Below are 22,356 nucleotides of genomic sequence, written 5' to 3' on the forward strand. Positions count from 1 at the left end.
GGCAAGTTCAAAGCCAGCCTCAGCAACAGTGAGGCCCTAAGCAACTCAGGGAGACCCTGTCTCTAAATAAAATACAAAATAGGGCTGGGGATGGGGCTCAGTAGTGGAGTGCCCCTGAGTTCAATCCCCAGTACCAAAAAATATATATATATGTATTAAAATATTGAAACGAACACAAAGAATATTGTCTATCCATGGTGAAATAAAATTAGAAATCACTAATGGAAGGCAGTTTGGGAGATTCACAAATACGTAGAAATTAAGCAATGCATCCTGAAATAATCAATGGATCTGAGAAGAAATTGTAACAATTTTAGGAAATATTTTGAGAGGATTGAAAGCAAAAGCACTACCCAAAGTTATGAGATGCAGCTAAAGCATTTCTTAGAGGCAAATTCATATTGCAATGCCCAGTTGTTGTTGTTTTTTTTCTTTTTAAAAAAAAAAGACGCCAAACCAATTACTTAGCCTTTCACATTAAGTAGAAAAAGAAAAGCAAACTAAATCCAACGCAAGCAGAAGGAAGGAAGCAATAAAAGAGTGGAGAAAGATGAAGTCGAGGCTAGAAAATCATCAGAGAAATCAACAATAGCAAAGGTAGAGCCAGGTGCCATGGCACACGCCTGTCATCCCAGCAGCTGGGGGAGGCTGAGGCAGGAGGGTTACAAGTTCAAAGCCAGCCTCAGCGACTTAGTGAGACCCTGTCTTTAAATAAAAAATAAAAAGAGGGCTGGGGCTGTAGCTCAGAGGTAGAGCACTTGTCTAGCACACGTGAGGCACTGGGTTCGATCCTCAGCACCACAAAAAATAAACAAATAAAATAAAGGCATGCTGTCCACCTACAACTACAAAAAATTTTAAATATATATATAATAAATAAAATAAAAAGAGCTGGGTATGTGGCTCAGTGGTTAAGCACCTCTGAGTTCAATCCCCAGTATAAAAAAGAAAAAAAAATTGGTTCTTGCAAAGGTTCATAAAACTGACCACCTCCTAGCGAGGTGGTCAGTTTTATGAACACAAAGAAGAGAAGGTACAAACTATTAAAATCAGGGTTTAAGAGGTGGTGCTACTACCAATACTAAAGAAAAATTTAAAACATAATTATAAGGAGACTCTGTGAACAGTTATGCCAAAAAAAAAAATTAGAAAATCTAGGTGACATGGAAAAAAATCCCTAGAAAGACACCAAGTCCCCAAAGTGACTCAAGGAGAAATGAAAAGCCTGATTGTCCTCGTGCAAGGTGGAGACATTGTATGAGCAACTATAAAACTTCCCGGGAAGAGAAGCCCCAAGCAGAGGACTTCCAAGTGAATTCTTGCCAAAGTTGGGAGAGGAATTAGCACCGATCCTTCACAAAGTCCTCCCAGAGATAGGGGGACACTTTCTAACCCCTCCTGCAAGACCAATGTTAACCAGGAGATCACACCAGATCTCCCAAGAAAAGAGAAGCTACAGATAAGTATTTCTATTGAATATACTCAAAAGCTCTCAGCACTCCAAATCCAGCAGCACATAAAAATGACTGCACACCGTGACCAAGTGAGATTGACCCTAGAAATGAAAATTTGGTCTGATTTACCAAAAGTCACTCAAGGTAAGATGCTGTATCATCCAAGAAGTGGCAAAACCCTCCCGATCCCTGCGACAGATGCAGGAAAGGCATTTGGCAGAATCTAAAACCCTTCTATGTTGAAACTTCCCCCCCAAAAAATACTAGAAATAGAAGGAAACTTCCTTAATTTAATAAAGGACATTACAAAGACACAGCACAGCTAACGAGCCCAAGAGTGAAAGATGGAGTATCCCCCTAAGATTAGGAACCAGACAAAGATTTTTCTGTTTGTTGTTGCAGTAGGGATTGATCCCAGGGATTCTTTACCACTGAGCCACATCACCAGCGCTTTTTATTTACTAAGACAGGATATTTTGAGACGGGGTCTTGCTAAGGTGCTTAGGGTCTCACTAATTTGCTGAGACTGGCCTCAAATTGCAATCCTCCTGCCTCAGCCTCCTGAGTCTCTGGGATTACAGGCATGCCCTTATGACACTTTCAACATTTTGCCAGAGGTCCTAGCCAGGGAAATTTGCAATTTGAAAAAGAAGTAGTCACCCTGATTGAAGAGGAAAACATAAATCTCTCTCAATTTGCATACAGTATGATCTTGCACATAGAAACTAACTAACCCACAAAATGCTACTAGAGGTTATAAATGAGTCAGTAAGACTGCAGAATATAAGATCAGTGTTGAAAGTCCATTGCATTTTAGCCGGGCACAGTGGTGCATGCCTGAAATCTTAGCAGCTGGGGAGGCTGAGACAGGAGGATTGCAAGTTCAAAGCCAGCCTCAGAAATTGAGTAAGGCCCTAAGCAACTCAGTGAGGTCCTGTCTCAAAATAAAATATAAAAAGGGCTGGGGATGTGGCTCAGGGGTTAAGCGTCCCTGAGTCAAACCCTGGCACACACACACACACACAAAAAAAAAAGAAGTCCATTGTAATTTTATATACTAGTAATGAATAATCTGAAAATGAAATTAAGAGAATAATTCCATTAACAATGGTAACAATGGCATCAAAAATAAAATACATTTGATAACAGGTGGGTAATACACACTGCAAACATCATTAGACAAGTTAAAGAACTAATGGATTGAAAAGACACCCTGTCAGAGCCAAGGGCTGTCCCGTCCAATCAGCAGAGAGCAGTGTCTGGAATCAGGGAGTACAGTCTTGGCCACTTTGTCCCAGAAGGAGGGTTGGTGATGTGAGCAGCAGGGGGTGAGGAGTCATCAGGCTCCGGATTCTCATCAGGAAGCATTTAAATCAGTGCCTGTCATTCTCCCCTCCCTGCCAAGGACGCTGCGCACCGTTGTTCAAGCTGTGCACTGTGTACCTCTAGGGGCGCAATTCAACCTGTAGGCGTTGGAGGTGAGGTGTGCCTGTTTAACCATTTCTGATAGGTGGATGCAAAAGAGCCTGGAGGGGGGGGGGGTCTTTTTCTAATTTGAACAAAGATGCCGGAGAAGGGTGGGGTCTCTTTCTCCTCTTTATTTGCCTTGGTCCCTTTGGAACCTGGACAGAACTGGTTCTTGGCTGCACCATCTGATCCATGTGTCCCCCGCAGGTGGGCGCGTCCTTGTTCGCCAGCAATGTCGGAAGTGGACATTTCCTTGGTCTGGCGGGGTCAGGGGCTGCTGTGGGTATCTCGGTCACTGCTTATGAGCTGAATGTAAGTATTTCACCCATGACAGGCACCTGACCTCTACCTGGTGGGGGCACCTGGGGAGAAGTCGTGAATGCCCTGCACTTTATTTTATTGACTTCATTGTTTGGTACCAGGGATTGAACCCAGGGGTGCTTAACCACTGAGCCACATCCCCAGGCCTTTTAAAAAATTGTTTATTTGGAGGCAGGTTTTTTTTTTTTGCTAAGTTGCTTAGGGCTTCGCTAAGTTGCTGAGGCTGGCTTTGAACTTGCGATCCTCCTGCCTCAGCCTCCAGAGCCGCTGGGATAACAGGTGTGTGCCACCGATGCACTTTAAAAAGCAGAATAGTACTTTTTGAAAACAGGAACAGGAGGCTCAAGGGTCCTCCATCAGCAAACCTCCCTTGGGTCTGTGAGCCTCAGATGTCCCTGCGTTTGCTTGGTGACTCCAACAATAGAGATTTGGAGAAGACGATTCAGAATCCCTCCCTCTCAGATGCAGGAAAAGGATGATGTCAGGGGACATCAGTTGTCCATCACAAAAATCATATGGCTCAGTGGCATTTGTCTTTTTGTTGTTTTTTTTTAACCACAGCAATACCCATGAGAAGACACATTTCTACACAGCAGAATTCACACTGGATTATTTTTCCTGGGAAGGGACCTTGTGTTTATTAATGATGACCTTCATCTTCATCATGACTAACATTTTTAAAATGCTTACTCTATGCCAGGCTCCGACCTCAGTATGCTGCATATACTATCGCATTATGAAATTCAATTACAGACTACTTGGGTTCACATCCTGATTTCAATGTTTATAAGCTCTGTGACCCTGGGCAAGTTACGTAACCTCTCTGAGCCTCATAGAGCCACTGAGCTACATCTCCAACCTGGACTGTCTAAGAAACAGTTTCTGAAGTCGCTTCCTCATCTTTACCTGCCACGTAGAGACATTAAGAGAATTACGTTTCCACTCTTCCCTTCCCTCCTTAATTCTCTTCTCCCCATTTTTAAAAATGGAAAGCCGAAGGCCAGGGAAGGTGAACCATGCAGCAAATAAGACACAAAATGAGGTGGAGTTCAGGTCAGGTTCCCTCAGGGTGCAGAGAGACATCTGGATCGGCACCTCGTTGGGAGCTGGGAGTCAACTCTGCCTGTGTTTTTTTGGGCAGGGCTTATTTTCTGTGTTGATGTTGTCTTGGATCTTCCTCCCCATCTACATCGCTGGGCAGGTGAGTCTGAGGAGCTTCGGGTGGGATGGGAAGACACTCTGGGGGAAATGCCGGGCTGCCCTTCCCTGTCCTCGGGCCCATGGACATCCATAAGAGGTCCCAGCTCTGGGGAGGGATGAGGCACAGGTGAGGGCACTGGGACTCCTGAGCAGCTCTGACCTCATAATCCACATCTTAAGGTGCACATGGGGTGCTCAGGGGCTGGAAAGAATTGGGCTCAGACTTGTTTTAATGCCAAAACACAAATAATAATAATAATAATAATAATAAAATCTCTTCAGGTGTGGTGACTCACGCCTATAATCTCAGTGACTAGGGAGGCTGAGGCAGGAGGATCTCAAGTTCAAAGCCAGCCTCAGCAAAAGTGAGGCCCTCAGCCACTCAGGGAGACCCTGTCTCTAAATAAAATACAAAACAGGGCTGGGGATGGGGCTCGGTGGTCGAGTGCCCCTGAATTCAATCCCTGGTACCAAAAAAAAAAATAAAAAGAAGAAGAAGAAGAAGAAAAAGAAGAACACCTGAAGCTTAATGTCCCCTCGGAGCCTTAGAAGGACCACGGGCCTCCCTCTCAGCCTCAAGTAATCACTTCCTGACTTTTCTTTGCAGTTTTTATTGCACCTACCTGAACAATATCATTTGATCAAGCTTTTATCTATAATCACATATAAATTGAATCAGGGGTAGCATATTTTATTTTTTTAAGTAATGCATCGTCCTGATGCATAATAGTTGAATTCATTTTGACAAAATCATATGTGCATGGAACATGATCTATTCTGTTTCTGTCCCTGGTCCCCCTCCTTTTCCCTTCCTCCTCCCTCCCCCTCTTCTCCATCTCTTACTTTTCTGGCACTTTACCACTGAGCCACATCCCCAGCCCTTTTGTATTTCTTATTTTTTTATATTTAGAGACAGGATCTTGCTAAGTTGCTTAGGGCCTCGATAAGTTGTGGAGGCTGGCCTTGAACTTGCAATCCTCCTGCCTCAGCCTCCTGAGCCGCTGGGAGGACAGGCATGCGCCACCACGCTGGGCCATTTACCTATTTTTGATTGGTGTTTTATGAACACACATGGAGGTAGAATTCACTGTGGCGTGTTCATATGTGCCCATGTCAGGATTTTGTTCAATTCACTCAGGCTTTCCTCCCCTTTCCTGTCCCTCCTCCCTCCCTCTCCACCTTCTACTCCACTGATGTCCCTGGAGGGTACCGATTCTTTCCGCGTGTTAATTTTCATTACTGTGTATTTCGTTGGGATTCTGAAGTATGACTCCACCCTGAAGTATTTAACCATTCTGCAGGTCATGGACATCCGGGACTTCCCAGTGTCCAGTTATGATGGGCACTGCTGTGGGATTTGAACCCCTGTGTCTTGATTTGACACATGCACTGCTGGGGAGACTCTCCCTGTTCTCCCTACGAGTGGAACGGCCGTGGCCACTGGATGTTTATCTTGGGGTTTACAAGATGCTACCAAATTTTCTCCCAGAGAGATTCCCCTTACTCCAAAGCTCCACATCCTTGCTGATATTTGGGTCTTCTGACTTCAAAGTCCCTGAGCGAGTGCACTTGGTAACTCACTGGGCTTTTAATCGACAATTCTCTCGATGTACCCTCTGGCCATTTGACTTTCCTCTTTGGAAATTGATATAACTAGTTGCCATCATTCAGATCTGGACTGTTCCCCAAGGATCCAGAGGATAAAGGCTTGGTGCCCAGCCAGGTGCTCTTGGGAGGTGGGGGGGAACTTCAAGAGGCAGAGCGTGGTGGGAGGTCGTGGGTCTTGGGGAAATACTCTCGGGGGCACTGTGGGACCCCACAGAGGGTAGTCACATTGATCCTGTCTTTCACATCTTGTTTTTTTTTTTTTTAATCTTGTCATATCACAAAGGCATAAAGATATTCTCCCATGTATACAAGAGGAAGAGTCTCTTGCTCTTCTCTTTGGCCACGTGGTGAGCAGTTTGGTTCCATCACGCTCTCCCACCGTGATGTGCTGCCTCAGGTCCAGAGAAATGGAGCCAACCAATCCTGGGCCAAACCAAGAACCCAAACTTAAGTGTGAGCCACAACAAGCCTCTTCTTTTTATAAAAGGACTATCTTGGATATCTGTTATAATGACAGGAAGTCTGGGACTTTTGCCCATTTTTCTATTAGGTTATGTGTCTTGTTTTATTGATTTGTTCTCATTCTTCATAAATTCTAGAAATAAGTCCTTAGGATGGTTGTGTGTTAACAAATATCTTTTTTTTTCCTACTCGATTCACTTTCATACAGTACCTTTCAAGAAGTAGGTCTCAATTTTACTGTAGCCACATTGATCCTGTCTTTCATATCTTGTTTTTTTTTTAATCTTGTCATATCACAAAGGCATAAAGATATTCTCCCACGTATACTTTTTTCTAGAACTTTCCACCTCCACCCAGAATTCATTTTTGCCTACCATATTTGGAGAATAGGATCCTGCAAATATTGCCCACTAAGGCAATTATAGACTAATTTGATTAATGAACGTGCAAAATAAGCTGTGCTCTCGGGGGCCACCCATCTCTCCACTCATTTCCATTATTTTGTACATTTTTCCAAATCCTATTCATCCTTCAGATTTTTAGATCAAGCATCAATTCTTCCAGGAAACCCTTTCTGAGCTCCCCCTCCGCTTAAATCTCCTCCTCTGTTGGTTTTCTCAGGTTGCTGTTTTGCATTTGCTTGTGTGATTATTAATCTGACTTTTCCACGAGACCAGGGTTCTCAGCCTTGGTACCAGTGATGTTTGGGGCTGGGTCATTCTTTGTCGTGTGTGTGTGTGTGTGTGTGTGTGTGTGTGTGGCAGGTCGTGGGGGAGTTCTGTGCATTCCAGGATGTTGAACAGCATCTCTGGTCTCTATCCTGGGCTGCCAGTAGCTTGACCCCAAATTGTGACAGCCAGAATGTTTCCAGTCAGTGCCAAAAACTCCCTGGGGGGTGAAAACTCTTGCCTGGTTGAGAATCATTGCACTGGACTGCTGTGTCTCTCCCAGGAGGGTGGGGCCATCTGTTTTCTCCTACTGTCTAGAATACTGTCAGGCAGGTGGCAGACGCCTTGTCCCCTCTCTGTCTCCTGTCTACCCCTCTCCTCTCTCCCTCTTCTCTCTCTCCTCTCTCTCACTCTCTCTCCCCCCCTCCCCCTCCTTCTCCCCCACCCCCACCTGGCTTGCCGGCCAATTGGCCTTCCTGTCCTCCACCCTCAGCCTGGGCCCAGCCTCCCCGCTCCAGCTGCCTCCCACCTCTCCCCAGAATCTGCTCCCTAGACCTGGCAAAAGTCTACGGTAGAGCCATTTCCCAAAAATTTGGAACACGGTGATTCTTGGGGCGGTTCTAGGTATTGGTCCTGGGCTCCTACTCTGAGTCACATAGTGAAGTCATTTCCTTCCCATTATCTTTCAGGTTTTTAAAATTATTTTTAAAATAAGTTTTATTTTTATTGACACATCATGATCACACGTGTCTCTGGAGTGCAGGGTATGTGTGGTGTCTTGGTACATGAACACATTGTAAAATGCTTCATTACAGGAACTCGGGGGCAAAGTCTCACGTCTTATCATTCAACAGCTCTCCCTCTGTCTCCCTCTCCTTGTCAAGAAAGAATGAGTAGGTGGGCGAGACTCAGGAGGCTGAGGCAGGAGAATTTCAAGTTCAAGGCCAGCCTCAGCAAACAACTTAGTGAGACTGTCTCAAACTAAAAAATTAAAAGGATTGGGAGTGTAGCTCAGTGGTAAACCACTCTTGGGTTAAACGCCCAGTACAAAAAAAAAAAAATTCTTTGATGTACAACAATAATTTGCCAGAAGAGAATAGAAACTAAATGATCCCTATCATTCCTATATTTATTTTTGAGGGTTCCCTTAAATTTAGGACTGGGGATTTTTGTTGTTTATTTTTATTTTTGGTACTGGGAATCGAATTCAGGGGGCTTAATAACCACTGAGCCACGTCCCCAGCCCCCTTTTTAAAAAACATTTCACTTACAATGAGTTGCTGAGGCTGGCTTTGATCTCACCACCCTCCTGCTTCTGCCTCCGGAGCCTTTGGGATTACAGGTGTGCACCATCTCACCTGGCTCTTAGGTCTGCTTTTCTATTACAGAAATGATTTAAAGTAAGTTTATGTAAATAAGAAAATGTGTCAATTAGAAAAAAAATGTTAAATAAAAAATAATCCTGGCCGGGCGCAGGGGCACATGCCTGCAATCCCAGCTACCTGGGACCCTGAAGAGGATCACGGGGGTCAGCCTGGGCAAATTAGCAAGACCCTTTCTCAAGTTAAAAAATAAAAAGCTGGTGGTAGAGGGTCCCCGGGCTCGGTCCCCAACACTGCCCAAACAGAACAGGCTCCGGCCACCGTAGGAGGGGCACTCCATGTGGGGATGTGACAGTGGGGTACACATCCCTGCACAGAACCCCCACTCCTCCACTCTCTGGGCCCCTTTACCCTTCTTCCTTCTTCAGTGTCCCGTTAAGAATCCCAAGAAGACCCTCTGTGAGTCTGGCTTTGGGGCAGGGCGGGCATGGACAGGGCTGGTGGCTGGGGGACCTGGTGTCCAGAGCCAGCTGGAGGTCAAAGCTGGGCTCCCACCGGCTCCCCAGGTCACCACGATGCCGGAGTACCTGCGGAAGCGCTTTGGGGGCAGCAGGATCTCCATCACCCTGGCCGTGATCTACCTGTTCATGTACATCTTCACCAAGATATCGGTAAGGGGGTGGGGGGGACGCGGCCTGGCCTGGCCCCGCAGCATGGCGGGAAGATGGGTCACAGCCCATCTCGGGGCTGTCCCCTCCCCATCTGCCTTCCCCCTCTCAGTTTCAGGGGAGTGAGAGGAGGCTGGGGGACAGGACAGGCCGAGGGAGGGAGGACGCCTTCTCCACCCGACACCCAGCCGCAGTCTCTCTGGGTTTCTTTGAGAGTCAGGGAATGGAACTGCCAGAGCCCCCCGGCCCTTGGCTGGGACCCCGCTCTTCCTCCTGGTCAGGTGGTGATTAGCTCTTCATCAGAGGCACGGAGGGCAAGCTGGACGTGCCCACCCCGACCTCTGGTTGGGCAGATCGCCTGGACAGCGGCTACACAGACGTGCAACCTCGGGGGGCACGTGGGCTCAGCAGGCCTGGCTCGGCCGAGCCGCTGGGGTGGGGAGGACGTGCCCCAGGTAGGGGACCAGGGGAGGCAGAAGGAGTTCCCCTGGAACTAAAAAAGGACAGACTCGGGATCCCTTCTAGAATGTTCCTTTGCAAACCCTTGAGAACGTCCAGCTGCGGCGAAGCCTTGCAGGGAAGTCACATCTCAGAAGGGGCTCACCGGTGAGAGAAAGGGGGTTGGCGTTTCAGAAGGTTTCTGCTGACCCTGGAGAAACTGTGCTGCAAATGTCCATCCCTTCATCCCCGCGTCCCTTCGCTCATCTGTCACACTCTTGTCCCCGCAGGTGGACATGTATGCAGGCGCCATCTTCATCCAGCAGTCTCTGCACCTGGACCTCTACCTCTCGGTGGTGGGGCTCCTGGCCATCACGGCTCTGTACACCGTTGCAGGTACGACCGAGCAAGGGGTGGTGCCCAGAGAGGTGGGAGGGGCTTCTGGTGTCCCAGGGTGTGGGGACCCTGAAACCTCACTCCACACCCCCATAAGATGGATCTTGGCCCTGACCTAAGGAAAGGGGGTTGCCAACTAAGAGAAAAAAATTTTTAATGCAACATCACACTGTTTTTTGTTCCATGAACCCCAGAACTATTTGTTGAGGACCTACTAAGTGCTGAGTATGGGTATTTACATGCAGAATACGAGGCTGGGTATTTAACTCTTGCAATTCTGGAGCCTTGAGATTGGCCGCTTTATCTTCCCTGCCCCCAGATGTGTGTCCTAGGAAAGTTGCCGAGCACATAGTAGGGCCTTGACTGTTTTTGAATGTTTACCTTCTCATCTGCTCCAGCTTCACCTTCTCTGCTTCCTGTTGGTACAATAGAATTCACTCCACAAATGTGCATCTGTACACACACACACACATACACACAACTGGTGTGTAAAAGAAAAATTTTCACACCTACTATGTGCTGGACATTATCCTAAGAATTAGGGCATAGAAATAAGCAAGAGAGACAAAAATCTCTACCCCAGAGGAACTTACATCCTAAGCATAAAATAGCAAATGTTTGCCGGGCACAGTGGGTCATGTCTGTAATCCCTGCATCTCGGGAGGCTGAAGCAAGAGGATCACAAGTTCAAAGCCAGCCTCAGAAACTTAATGCGGCCCTAAGCAACTCAGTGACACTCTGTCTCTAAATAAAATATCAAAAGGGCTGAGGATGGGGCTCAGTGGTTAAGTGCCCCTGAGTTCCATCCCGGGTACCAAAAAAAAAAAAAAAAACCGCAAATGCTCAATTCACAGTAACCTCCTAGAAATGAGGGTGGGTTTAAGTGACACTAAACTTTAGTTTCTCAATAACTTCAGGTGGATTCATCAGAGGGCAGCAGAAAAGGGAGGCCAGAAGCCAGCCTCCTCCACTTGTCAGTGGGCTGGGCTTTTGCTGATCTGGAGGCGGAGTCGGGGAGAAAGCCACGCCCACACGCAGGGTTGGTTTGGGGATCACACACCTACCCTGCCCTCTAGTAGACAGCTGCAAACCAGGCAGTGTCCTTTCCCTAGGACAGAGTGAGGAACAGGTGCTGATGGCTTGCCACTGTGACGTCATTGCACAGATTAGCCTTTGCAGTGCGCAGTGGAATCCTCTCAGGCAGACCACCTTGACCCTGTTCAGAAAGCCTAGGGGTCTCTGAATGCCTGGTCCTCACCTCCCTTTCCCGACGTTAGAAATAAAGCTGTTCAGAGCTTGGGGACCGCGGTGCAGGCATCAGTTCCTGGGTGGTGTGAGGTCACTTCCTGCTGTGCCAACACACACCCACCCTGCAGGGACTTCCCCAAACTGGCTTATCATTTCCTGCACCTTCATGGCTCACCTGGGTGGTCGCTCTGCTGGCCTTGCCTTCACTGATGGGGAGTTAGACGGCACCCTGAAGGCTGGTGGGACCAAGATAGCCCTCACATGGGGGGTGGGCAGCAGGGGCAGCCGGCTGGGCGGCCCCTCCAGATGGCCACCACCCTCCACTAGGTGAGACTGGGCTGCTTAAAGCCGCTGCTCTCAGGGCAGAGTAAGAACCAAAGCCACAGGGCTCCTGTAGGGCCAGGCTTGGAGCCGCACAGTGTCACTTCTACCAAGATCAGAGCAAGTCACAGGGCCATCTTCTCCTCCGCATAAAAGGAGCAGCAACTTCCCACTGCAGAATGTGCCCGCACACCGGGAAGAGTTAGGGTACCGTCTTTGCAATCAGCCAGACTTAGGAAGTCTCCGGTCAGTTCTTGACCTTCCGGGTTCCCTCAGTGACCTGGGGGAACTCCTCCCCATCAGGGGACCTGGTCCTCACCTAGTGATCGTCCCCCCAGGTGGCCTGGCGGCGGTGATCTACACGGACGCTCTGCAGACTGTGATCATGCTCCTGGGCGCACTCATCCTGATGGGCTACAGTAAGTGGGTCCTGCTGTCACTCGGGGGGGACGACAGCACACTATGATGTCATGGGGGCTTTGCCTGAGACAGGGTTATTTTGGATAAAAGAGGATTGTGTTATCATGGAAATTTCTGGATTTTAAAAAAAAATTCTTAGTTGTAGATGGACACAAGACCTTTATTTTATTTATTTTTATGTGGTGCTGAGGATCGAACCTAGGGTCTCACATGTGCCAGGCAAACGCTCCACCTCTGAGCCACAACCTCAGCCCTTTTCTGTTTAGTTTTGTTTTTTAAGTAAAAATTAATATCCCTTCCTATGTGGATATGGATAAAACTATGAAAGGGTAACTCTTTCTTACAGAGGAATTCTGATAGATCAACATAGATGAGATGGAGGAAATAGAAAATCACCCTTGGCTCACCAGAGTAATCACTGTTGCCGGTATTATCCAGGCTCCGTGGTCCAGTTAGCAGGTGAAAGTTCATGAAGACATAGATATTCACAGAATATTAAAGTACAGCACCAGAGCTGGGCACAGCGGCACACGCCTGTGATCCCAGTGACTCGGGAGGCTGAGGCAGGAGGATCACAAGTTCAAAGCCAGCCTCAGCAACTTGGTGAGAAAGAAGGAAAAAGAAAGAAAGAAAAATATTGCACCTGGCATAGTTATTAGTTACAAAAGGAAAAATAGTCAGTATACAGTGAAGGAAACTGGCGCACACCAGCGTAACTAAGTGATCGAGGTTAAGACCCGCAGGGATAAGACATATCGGTACTACGTACCTCCTGATCCTGAGCACAGCACATCAACTCTGTGCCATTCTTTTGTTGGTGGTATTGTTCCTGGGATTGAATCTAGGAGCACTCTACAATTGAGCCACATCCCCAGCCCTTTTCATTTTTTAATTTTTTTTTTTTAATTTTGAGACAGTGTGTCACTAAATTGTAGAGGCTGGCCTCAAACTTGTGATCCTTCTGCCTCAGCCTCCCAAGTAGCTGCGATTATAAGCATGTGCCACTGCACCTGACTAACTCCGTGCCATTCTTGCCAAAAAATACATGCATCTTAGCTGGAAAAGTGTGCTCTGTAGGTGTAAGGTGAATTGTGATGCACTCTGCCATCATATATAACAAATTAGATATAAACAAATAAATACAAACAAATAAACATAAACAAAATATGCCGTCATATATGACAAGACACTGCCCATAGTGCTGGAGACCGGGAAGTCCAAAGTCCAGCTGCCAGCAGATTCTGTTTGATGAGCGCATACCTTCCGCTGTGTCCTCCCACGTGGACGGGGCAGCTAGTTGTCTGAGGTCCCTTTTATAAGGCCCTGGTCCCATTCATGAGGAATCTGCCCTCACAGCCTAATCACATCCCAAAGTCCCCATTACCCCGGGGAGATGAGGATTCCAACATGCGGGTTTAGGGGAGGACTCTAACATTGACAATAGCAAATGCTGATTTCTTCTTCCTTTCGGTAGCTGTACTGTGGTTAGGTAAGACAATAGCCCTGGCTGTCTGTCCTACCTGGTCCCCAGTTCAGGGGTGATCAGCTGTGGGGCTTTTGGAAAGTGACTGGATCAAGGGGCACTGATCTTATCAATGGGCTAATCCACTAATGACTTCTTACCTGCAGGGACTATTGGGAGGCTGTGGGAATCACAGTGGGACCTAGGTGAAGGGACCAGTCCTTGGGCACACGTGTGCTCTTGGAGACTGTAAAGAGAGCTTCTCTCTGCTCCCCAGCTGCTGTGAGCTGAGCGGCTTTCCTCCACCACCCGCTGCTGCCGTGATGCTCTGCCCCACCTCAGGCCAGTAGATCTGGGCCAACCATCCGGCACCATGAGCCAGAATAAAGTTTTCCTTCTTAAAGTTGTTTTTCTCAGACATTGTGTCTCAGTGACAAAAAGCTAATAATACGCTTATCCTTTATATAGAGAATATATGCGTAAAGTTTTTTTTTCCTTAAAAGGTAGATAACAAAGAATCACAACCAAAAGTAAAAAAATTAAATAGGATGCAAAGCATTACCTGTTTCAATCCAAGAAAATCAGATAAAAGTCTCTACTGACTGCAATGATCAACTCTGTGGAGGGTTTACGGCGGTGTGCTGTTATTATTCTTTTACTCAGCTACGTATTGTTTATTTCCTCCACAAAACTCAATATTTCTAGTATGGGTGGAAAAAAAAAACTCCGTTGCTATAATTTGCAAGTGGCATGTGTAAAAATAAGCATAACATAAGGCAAAGAGGATTCCACAGAGGGAAATATCTTTTAGATTCAAAATGGAAAATTGACAGCGAAGATATAATCTGTGTGTGTAAATAACATTGCAGCGAGATACACAAAAGCAAAACTCGTCAGAATGAAGCTGACAGAAAACTAAGTAGTATGGAAATACTTTAACACATGACACAACAAGAAGCCCAAACAAAAATATTTAGAAGTAAAAAATTTTACATAAACAAATAAACATTAGCAAAATAGTGAATGTTCCTTTTTCCCCAGCATCCTCAGAAACATCTAGAAAATTCAATCATGGAAAAAAAATATTAAAATTTTGCAAAAATACTCATGCTAACATTATTCTATTACCTTACCCAGGTAAAACAAACCAAAACCAATTAAACTCATAACTATGGGGCTGGGGATGTGGCTCAAGCGGTAGCGCGCTTGCCTGGCATGCGTGCGGCCCGGGTTTGATCCTCAGCACCACATACAAAGAAAGATGTTGTGTCTGCCGAAAACTAAAAATAAATAAATAAATATTAAAAAAAAACCCTCATAACTATGAGTTTAAATTGATTTTCAGTCTAATTACTTAGAATTTTAAAGCCATCTCCCAAATAATGCTTGGTATGCATCTGTGGTCCCCAAAACTTGGGGGACTGAGGAAGAGGATTTCACAAATGTGAGACTCCCAGATTCAAAAATAAAAAAATATACAATTATGAATTATTCAGAAAAAAATGATAAGAACATTTCATTTCATACTTAATAGAGGAAGTTAAACACTATACGGTAAAAACTTTTTTTTTTTTGTACCAGGAGTTAAATCAGGGTGCTTAACCACTGAGCCACATCTCCATCTCTTTTTATTTTTTATTTAGAGACAGTGTTATGGTTTGGAGGTGAGGTGTCCCCAAAAGCTCATGTGTGAGACAATGCGAGAAGGTTCAGAGGAGTCCCCTGATAGGGATTAACTGAGGGTAATGAAGAGGTGGGGTGTGGGAATTGGGGCGCGGCTTTGGTGTACATATTTTATCTGGAGAGTGGAGTCTCTCTCCGCTTCCTGCTGGTCCTGTGAGCTGCTTCCCTCTGTCACACACTCTGCCGTGACATTCAGTGTCACCTCACGCCCCGAGGAATGCAGCCAGCCTTCTGTGGACTAAGACCTCTGAAACCAGGAGCCCTCAAATAAACCTTTCCCCCTCTACAATTGTTCTGATCAGGTCCTTTAGTCACAGCCACAAAAGAGCTGACTGAAATACAGGGTCTTGCTAAGTTGCTTGGGGCCTAAATTGCTGAGGTTGGCCTTGAACTTGCGATCCTTCTGCCTCAGCCTCCAGAGCCACTGGGATTACAGGTGTGCACCATGGCTCTCAGCTGTAAAAACATTTGTATCCATCCATATGAAAGCCCAATTGAATGAATTAGAATTGAGAAAACTACAAAATGTGTTACTCCAGCATCTGATTTCATTGAAAAGAACAATGAGCTATCGGGGCAAATCAAATCAATGAAAAAGAAGAAAAAATAAATGCAATATATTAGGAATGAGGAAAAGAACTAAATACCCAAAGGAAGTACATTAAATTATCAGGCTACACTACTCACAGCTTTATGACGATAAACATAAAAAATCAGTTTAAATTCATGCTGTTCCAGGAAAGTATGAATTACTAAATTTGACTCAAGAGAAACTAGGAGACTTAATAGTTCAATATCTAAAGAAGAAATTCAAACCTTTGCTTAACACTACAAGTTATCTCAGTAAAATCAGATAAAAAGGATGCTACCTTATAAACTCTACAAAATGAAACATATAAGATATACATATTAAAAAGAAAGAAAAAAATTATTATCTGCTGATGATAACATTACAGGTTACCTAGGGGGGAAAAAAAATAAGAAAAACTGAAAACCTAACTTAAGAAATTGTGTAGTAAATCAAGACTAAGTTCAAAATCATTCACTTTCATCATTCTAAGAAGACTCTGGATTTTATTTGGTACCTGGCTAACTCCTACATCGGGGCTGTTCAGTGTATGGGATCCATGGACGGTTGCTTAGCAACCTTAGCATCACAGGGGAACTCACGAGGAAGCCAGAATCCTGGGCACCGCCCCTGCCCCAGACCTGCTGAATCAGAATCTAATAATTTCCAGGTGATTCATATGCACATTAAAGCTCATGAAGTACCGGCCTACTCCAGTTTCACCTCTTCTCAGATAATTCTTTACTCAACTATCCATATGATAGATGAAGTTCACCCATATGGGTGGGCCCAGATATGGACCAAAATCAAACTCATCAATACCACAAAGTCATTTAAAAAAAAATTTTTTTTTAGTTGTAGATGGACAAATACCTTTATTTTGTGTATTCATTTTATGTAGAGCTGAAGATCGTACCTAAAGCCTCACACGTGTGAGGCAAGCACTCTACCCCTGAGCCACAACCCCAGCCCCCAACAAAGTAATTTTTCAGGGTGATTATAATTTGTAATAATTTATTGTATATTTCAAAATAGCTGAAAGAAAGGATTTTGAATGTTCCTTTTTCTAATCCTACTGGGATGACATATAGATTTATGAAAATATATATTTTTCCCCATCCAAGCTCCTGATACAAAGAAATAGTAAATGTTTGACTTGATGGATATACAGATTACCCTAATTTGATCATTACACATTATATATTTACATAAGTGTATTCAGAAATATTACACTGAGCTGGGCATGGTGGTGCATGGAGGATCGCCAATTCAAAGCCAGCCTCAGCAAAAGTGAGGCACTAAGCAACTCAGTGAAACTCTGTCTCTAAATAAATGCAAAAATGGGCTGGAGATGTGGCTCAGTGGTTAAACACCCCAGGGTTCAATCCCCTGTCTCCAAAAAGATAACAGTTTGTTTTTTATCTCAGTATCCACTGTTCACCACAATCCTCAGTAAAGATGGGACAGAATGCTGGTTACATGTCATTCTGACCCAAGTGGTTACACCAATCTGCTCTCCTCCATGTTAAAAAACAAAATAGCTGGGTGTGATGGTGCACACTAATCCCAGTGACCGGAGAGGCTGAGGCAGGAGGATTGCAACTTTGTGGCCAGCCTTGGCAACTTAGACTGTGTCTCAAAATAAAAAAGTAAAAAGGACTGGGGATACAGTTCACAGATAGACTGCCCATGCATTCAGTCCCCAGCAGTAGGAAAAAGACCTTTCAGAAAGCAGAATGTGATCCAGAGAGAGCAATCTTGAATTCTTTCAATTAATAAAATCAGCTGCAGAAGACCATAGTCTGTTTTCAGGAATAGCTCAGTTTTCTGTGCCAAGTATTTTATGTGCATTATCACACGCGTCCTTGCCCCACGATAGAGATTGTGGCTTCACCGTGCCCACAAGCAGAAAAGGAGACTGAACCTCAGAGACAGGATGTGACTTGCTCAAGATCCTCCATTTTCTTGGCCCACTCCTTGAATCCGTGAATCGAGAACAGCCGAGAAGATTCAAAGTCAAAAGAACATTTTCTGAGGGCCGGGTTTCTTAACCTGGGACCCATGGACCAAATTGAGGGTACCTGTGATCCTGGGTGGGAAAAAAATCTTGATTTTCCTAAATCTATCATTGCAATTTGCCATTTCCAATTATAAGGGTAGGACACAGACCACAGTCGTCTTAGCAACATGTTTGACTCTGATACCAACCGATATCCCTGATTCTTTTGTGACATGACAGCCACTGCTGATATCTTCAAATAGTGTTTGACTGCTCATCCTCCTGAACTAAGTCATTACTAGACACACTGCTACCTCTTACTTCCTATTGGGGGATATGCCCTGAATCATTTCTATATTTTAAAGATTGCCCTCTGTTTTCTTTTCAATGTCTGCTTTGTATTGTGCATTTAGATATATTATTCTGAGAAGCGATGCACAGTCATTAACAAAGGCATAAAAAAAGAAAAGAGGTTCAGAAACCTTAAGGGGTGACATTTTTTGGTAGCTCTGCTCCCACGAGGACGTCATCCAGCCCCATCTGTCCCCTTACCAGTGGATGCGGACCTGTCTGATTTCCTGGGTAACTGAGATTTCCTCCCTACTGTAGGTTTTGCTGCGGTTGGCGGGATGGACGGGCTGAAGGAGAAGTACTTCTTGGCCCTGGCTAGCAACCGGAGCGAGAACAGCAGCTGCGGGCTGCCCCGGGAAGACGCCTTCCATATCTTCCGAGATCCAGTGACGTCTGATCTCCCGTGGCCGGGGATCCTGTTTGGAATGTCCATCCCATCCCTCTGGTACTGGTGCACGGATCAGGTACAGGGCAGCTGGCTGAGTGAGCTCCCTCCAGACTCCTCTTCCCCCGGGGTGGTGATGGGGTGGCTGACATTGGCCTTTTCCTCTCCCACTCTCTGTTCACTCATCTGTTTCCCCAGCTCCTTGACGACTTCCTTCCTTTCTGCGTGTTAAATTAAACAAATCTCCGTGTTATTTTGCTTTTTGCTCTTCCTGGTGCTAATGGCAGATCCAGAGCTGCTGATCTTTACCAATCGATCCTGTTCAAGTGCCTGGGAAGAGCAGGGCGGTGTGTGCCTGTAATCCCAGCTGCTCAGGAGACTGCTCAGGAGGCTGAGGCAGGAGGATCGCAGGTTCAAAGCTAGCCTCAGCAACTTAGCGAGGCTATAAGCAACCTAATGAGACCCTGTCTCAAAATAAAAAAAATAAAAGGGGCTGAGGATGTGGCTTCGGGTGAAGTGCCCTTGGGTTCAATCCCTACTACCAAAAGAAGAAGAAGAAGAAAAATCAAGAATACAGTGAGGGGGAGTGACCCTGAGCAAGACTTTTGAGGGAATTTTACTCTATTTTTAAATTTAGATTTATTTATTTTTAGTTGTTAGATACTTACATGTCTTTGGAGGATACAATGTGATATTTTGGTACATTTATACTTTGTGTGATGATCAACTCTTAACCACTGAGCCACATCCCCAGCCCTCTTTTTTTTTTTTCCATTTTTCAATTATTAGGGTCTCTCTAAATCACTTAGGGCCTCACTAAGTTGTTGAGGTTAGCCTCAATCTTGTGATCCTCCAGCCTCAGCCTCCCAAGTCACTGGGATTACAGGCATGCACCACCATGCCCTCCAGCTGTAGTTTTGTACCATTAACCCATCCCCTCCCATCTCTCCCCCTGGCCCTCCCCAACCTCTGGTAACCACTCTTCTACTCTTTATGAGCTCAGTTTTGCCAGATTCCACATATGAATGAAATCACATGGTATTTGTCTTTCTGTGCCTGGCTTGTCTACTAAACATAATCTTTAAACCCATCCCTGTTGCCATAAATGAAAGCATTCTTTTTTATCGATACATAGTATTTCACCGTGTGTATGTACCACATTTTCTTTGCCCCTTCATCTCCACGTAGGTTGGCTCCATACCATGGCTATTGTGAATTGTGCTGCATTAAACAGGGGAGTGCAGATGTCCCTTTATTATGCTGATTTCATGCCCTTTGCATGTATACCCCCGGGGTGACATTGCTGGATCAGGTGGCGGTTCTATTTTTAATTTTTGAGGAGTCTTTGCTCTGCGCTCCTTTGAAGGAGGAGAGCAAGTGTTCCATAACTTTGGAGAAAGCATTTGCAGCAAGGGGTACCGCCAGAGCAAAGGTCTTAAGGCCAACATGTAACTGGTGAGAAAAAATAAACAAGAAAATTAGAAGACATTACAGGATGATAAGCGGGCAGAAGAGAGTCAGTTTGCATTTGCTTGTGGGTACGCAGAGAAACTCTGGGTGGACCTGAAGGGCGGGGAGATGAAGGAGACCAGCAGGGGTGGATGGGACCCTTTCCCTGCTCTGATTTAAATCAGTGAATTATCACCCGTTCAAATAGGGTGCTTTCCTGTTACACTAAAGATCACAGATCTGTGTACCATTTTGGAAGCTCTTTTGCATAGTCAGGGCTGATGAGAAAATTTGGGGGGGGGCAGGTACCAGGGATTGAACTCAGGGCACCCGACCACTGAGCCACATCCCCAGCCCTTTTTTGTATTTTATTTAGAGACAGGGTCTCACTGAGTTGCTGAGAGCCTCGCTTTTGCTGAGGCTGGCTTTGAACTGGCAATCCTCCTGCCTCAGCCTCCCAAGCTGCTGGGATGACAGGTGTGCACCACTGTGCCCAGCCTGATGAGAATTTAATTAAAGCGATGATCTTGGGTTGGACAATTGAACCGAGGCAGGTGACATTCCAGAGAATGAAGCCCAGGTCCCACCCCTGGGCTTCTGTGCATGAGGAGCTGAGCTCGAGGCCATCATGTGTGCCACGTACATATGCTGCCCCTTTAAGAAAGCCTCCTTCTCCACCTTAGCCAGTCTCGGGTAGGAGAGTTCCTGAGACAAGGTATGGATCCAGGTGAAGTCCATGGGTCAAGTTCAGGAGATGCCATTTCACATCTCTGAGCCTTATTTTCTCACATGTCAAATGGAGCTCCTAATCGTTACAAAATAGAGATGCATGAAAAAAATTTTTTCAGTCTCGTTACAGGGATGGTAAATGCACCATTGGCAACATTGACATTCGTCCTCTGGCTTATGTTACTGTTTTGGGCACAGCTCACCAACTTGTATTTATTAATTTGTACAAATCATTACTTTAGTTTGCAAACTCTTATTCCAACGCGTAGCCCTTGAAGGCCCCTCCATCCCACATAATGCAAGAACCTTAGGACTTAGCGCAAGAGGATCTGATCTTTCAAAACGCTCATCAGAAGTCCAAGCTCCCCTCTGCCCTTTGACTCTGGTTGACCACGAGGGGTTTCTGCTGAGCCAGATTCCACAGAGTCTAAAGGATGTGCTGGCTCAGTGTGCTGGGGTGGGGGGTGGGAAATGCACATCAGTCCCAACCCTTCATCTAGGCCCCCTTTAGAAGGGGAGAGCAAGGCAGCTCAGCACCCAGCATTCACTGAGAGCATATTCCAGATTGTCCTGGGCAGAGATGGAGAAGGAAAGTCATAGCTGGTGAGAGTTAATGACATTTGAACATGTTATGGATGCCCCAGCAACACGCCAGTCACTGGCTGAGCATCTCCTATGTATTCAGCTCATTCTCAGAGAGATGGGGGCCAATACTTGGGCCTGGGGGCTCCTGTGGAGGGCCACACCCTCTGGGTGGGGATCGAACCCAGGGACTTAGTGCACACGAGGCAAGCACTCTGCCAACTGAGCTATACCCCCAGCCCAATGTGGCTCACTCTTAAAATGATCCAGCTACCTCCTCAATTCATATTTGGAAACACCGCTTCATGGGAAGAGAGGCCTGAATTCTTTTCAGTGATAATGTCAGATCTCCAGTGGGAAACTCTTTCCTGTCTGACTCTTTGGCACCTTAAGGAAGCAATAATCCCGCACCTGGGTATTCATCCAAACGTACTGAAAAATTATTAGGGGTGTGATGTGAGGTTTAAGGCAAATTCTACTTCTGGATGCTCTTCCATTAAGGATTCTTTGCTGATTTAGTGAGGATTCTGGTTATCCATAGGAAAAAATAGCAGTTTAAACTTAAAAGGACATTTCTTTTCTCTCTCTCTCTTTTTTTAATTGATTTTATTTTTTTAAATACACGACAGTGGAATGTATCACAATTCTTATTGCACGTATAGAGCACAATTTTTCATATCTTTGTATAAAGTATGTTCATGCCAATTCATGTCTTTATACATGTACTTGTTTTTTTGCATTAAAATTCTTATTGTACATATATACCATAATTTTTCATATCTCTGTATATAAAGTATGTTGACACCCAATTCGTGTCTTCCTACATGTACTTTGGATAATGATGTCCATCATAGTCCACCATCCTTGCTAACCCCCTGTCCCCTCCCTTCCCCTCCCACCCTTCTGCCCTATCTATAGTTCATCTAATCCTCCCATGCTCCCCCTCTCTACCCCACTATGAGTCCCTTATATCAGAAAAAACATTCAGCTTTGCTTTTTGGGGATTGGCTAACTTCACTTAGCATTATCTTTTCTAACTCCATCCATTTACCTGAAAATGCCATGATTTTATTCTCTTTTATTGCTGAGTAAAATTCCATTGTGTATGTATGCCACATTTTTTTTTATCCATTCATCCACTGAAGGGCATCTAGG

At 45.4% G+C, this 22,356-nt stretch overlaps 1 protein-coding gene across 2 annotated transcripts in view; it reads left to right on the plus strand.

Moving 5' to 3' along the window:
• The window catches only part of Slc5a11 (solute carrier family 5 member 11), a 45,710-nt gene that overhangs the window by 10,140 nt on the left and 13,214 nt on the right, over positions 1-22,356 (plus strand). For both annotated transcript variants that reach the window (XM_048789679.1, XM_015491572.2), the window contains 6 exons: positions 3,129-3,233; positions 4,384-4,443; positions 9,069-9,173; positions 9,899-10,004; positions 11,912-11,992; positions 18,315-18,520. In XM_048789679.1, coding sequence (XP_048645636.1) covers positions 3,129-3,233; positions 4,384-4,443; positions 9,069-9,173; positions 9,899-10,004; positions 11,912-11,992; positions 18,315-18,520 — 663 coding nt within the window. The remainder of the gene's footprint in view (positions 1-3,128; positions 3,234-4,383; positions 4,444-9,068; positions 9,174-9,898; positions 10,005-11,911; positions 11,993-18,314; positions 18,521-22,356) is intronic.

Source organism: Marmota marmota, unplaced genomic scaffold, assembly GCF_001458135.2.
Source record: "Marmota marmota marmota unplaced genomic scaffold, marMar, whole genome shotgun sequence".
NCBI classification, from domain to species: Eukaryota; Metazoa; Chordata; class Mammalia; order Rodentia; family Sciuridae; genus Marmota; species Marmota marmota.